The sequence below is a fragment of the Buceros rhinoceros genome, unplaced genomic scaffold, assembly GCF_000710305.1.
Source record: "Buceros rhinoceros silvestris isolate BGI_N320 unplaced genomic scaffold, ASM71030v1 scaffold37414, whole genome shotgun sequence".
NCBI classification, from domain to species: Eukaryota; Metazoa; Chordata; class Aves; order Bucerotiformes; family Bucerotidae; genus Buceros; species Buceros rhinoceros.
The window spans coordinates 1-2,642 of NW_010408343.1; the positions used below are offsets into that span (position 1 = coordinate 1).

The 2,642-nt window shown below is 53.0% G+C and overlaps 1 protein-coding gene across 1 annotated transcript in view; it reads left to right on the forward strand.

Annotated features, from left to right (window-relative positions):
• Window positions 1-707: 707 nt before the first annotated feature.
• FAM76A (family with sequence similarity 76, member A) overlaps window positions 708-2,642 on the forward strand; it is a gene marked incomplete at its 5' end in the record, with an annotated part of 11,143 nt that continues 9,208 nt past the window's right edge. The window contains 3 exons of the mRNA XM_010134841.1: window positions 708-772; window positions 1,538-1,592; window positions 1,974-2,126. Coding sequence (XP_010133143.1) covers window positions 708-772; window positions 1,538-1,592; window positions 1,974-2,126 — 273 coding nt within the window. The remainder of the gene's footprint in view (window positions 773-1,537; window positions 1,593-1,973; window positions 2,127-2,642) is intronic.

The following is a 2,642-nucleotide window of genomic DNA, read 5'->3' on the forward strand; positions in this document are numbered from 1 at the left end:
TTGGAGGGTGAGAGTCGTGGGTCCATGTGTGCTGTTCATGAGGAAAGGCCTGGGGGCAACTGAAGGGCTGTTGGTGAGGGACCCCATTAGCCAGGAGAGAGGCCTGGGGTGTTTGGGGCATCCCGGGCTGTTTGGGAGGGTCTGGGGACATTTGGGGGGAGGTCTTATGGTATCTTGAAGGGCTAAGGTGGGTTTGGGGAGACAGTCTGGTTGTGTGGAGCAATTTGGGTGAGTGAGAATGAGATCGGGGGTGAGCCAGGGAATGGGGGGGCAGGAAAGGGAGTATCCTGGGGTTGCTGAAGCAGCCGGGGCAGAGCTTGGTGAGCACAGGGGAACCTCCGAAGCGTGGCTGCCAGGAGAGTGGGGCCATAGGAAGCTGGTGGAGGGCGGAGGCATGAATAACCACGGCAGGGCTTGTGACCCTGCCCAGGGAGGTGAGGCCAACCAGCGTGACCCTTGTCTGTGGGCGTTGGGCACAAATAAGCCCTTGTTCTGCAGCTCAGTTTGCTGCTGGCTCACCTGTGACACATGCGGATGCTGTCACCCTTCCTCTGCTCTCAGCCCTCCCAAAAGCAGCGTGGCTGTGCGGGGAGGAAGTGTTTTGAGTTTGATGGGCGTGGGGGTGGAGGTCAGCGGGTGACCTGGGACATGGGGAAACGGTGCCTGGGAGCAGGGCTGCAGCTCACCCCGCACTCCTGTTGTTGCAGGAGTGTCGGATTGCGCATCCCATCGTGAAATGCACTTACTGCAGGACTGAATTCCAGCAGGAAAGGTAAATGCCCCCTGAACCGGGGAGACGGGGGCTTCCTATCGAGCAGATGTACCCAACAACTGGAATGTTTCCATGCCTTCAAGGACTGAGCCTTAACCTGTCAGTTGTTGCTGTGGAAGAGTTGGGGGAACTTTGGCTTCTCCGAAGGTCTGCTGGGCAAGTCGCTGGGTCTCCGCAGTGTCCTCGGATTTGCACCTTTTGCTTCGTTTTTGTTTGTGGCCAGTGCTCAGGTGCATCTCCCGGTGAAGGATCTAAGTGTGTCTGCCCACAAATTTTCCTCTTAACTGATTTCTGGTATCCAAAAGTTATTTCCTTTTGCCTTTTTGCATGTTCTGTAGCTGCCAGAGGAAGGAGCAGCAAACCCAGAAGCCAAGTGCGGGTACTGGATTGTTCTTTCCTGTGTTTATTGAACAAATACACCTCTGTCCTGACCTGCCTTAACCTCCTCCAGACCCGAGGCTGTCACGGGTGCTGAATCACACCTGCTGCCACTTAGCCAGTGACCAGACTCCTGTATTTGTAAGGACAAAATTCTGGTGTCATCTGGGGACGCCTCAGTTACAGACATTTCCTAGAAATCCCACTTTTTGGTAAATTATCCTCACCCAGACGGGGATAGGAGGTGCACTTTGATATCAGTCCCTGGAGAAGATGCGCACAGTCTTAGAGCAGAGACAGGGCCTGGGGGAGACGGGATCCTAGCCACAGAGCTTTAATTTTCTTTGGGGAAAAGTTAACAGAATGTTCTGTCCTTCTTTTCAACAGCAAAACCAACACGATATGCAAGAAGTGTGCTCAGAACGTGAAGCTCTACGGGACAGTAAGTGAGCAGGGCTCGTTCGCAGCCTCCTCCTTTCATCTTCCTTGTCTCTATCCTGCCGAACCACAGAGCGGTTTGTGGGCTGGCTCTGCTGTAATAGCATGACTGATCAGTAATATGGGTCCCTCAAGCATGAAGCTTTTGCTTTTTCTCTTCTTTTAGCACAGCAAAGAGCAGCTCTGCCTCACTGGAGGCCAGGCAGTGAGCTGTTCAATACCCAACAGAAACAAGAGCACGCTTACAGAAACCGAGATTGCTGCGGGAGGCAGTGATAGATCTTTCTTTCCTGCTTGTCTGAAATCTGAAGAAGTGACTTTGATTGTTTCTATTTTGGTGATGTGTATTTTCTAAAGGTGTGTCTCTGTTTCTCGGTTCTTACAGCCCAAACCCTGCCAGTACTGCAACATCATTGCGGCGTTTATTGGAAACAAGTGCCAGCGGTGCACAAACTCGGAGAAGAAGTACGGGCCCCCGCACTCCTGCGAGCAGTGCAAGCAGCAGTGTGCCTTCGACAGGAAGGACGACAGGAAGAAGGTCAGTGTTGCTCTCAAAGGAGGATGGATCACAGTGATTGTCCCTCCATCTCCTTCACACATTCTCTAGCATTTCAGAGGGGGTGTCTCTTGGTCATAAAGTGTTTTTCTGGAGTTGAGCTTTGCGGCAGGAGCTCCGCAATCTTTGACCCCTCTGCTGAGAAAGGTCTCTTGAATTCAGCCTAAGGGTGGGTGGGCTGGGAGAGCAGAAGGAGCCTTGTGGTGAGAGGTGAGGGAAGAGGGATGGGGAAGGATATTTGTGCCATAGCCTGAGGAGCTGGAACTGTCACACCTCCACCAGGAACCATTCCATGGTCTCTGCAAACCCTTTGCTTAAACAACACCCATGCTCTGTGGGATGTGTGTATGTGCTTTCTGCAGGCTGTAATGCTGATGGTCTGACTGATTGCACTGACCCTTTCCAGGCACTCCTGGGATCCTTTCTGAGCCGCTGCTTGTTTGTACATGGCAACAAGCCCCCTCTGCTCCTCTCTGGTGAGACCTCACCAGCCCAACA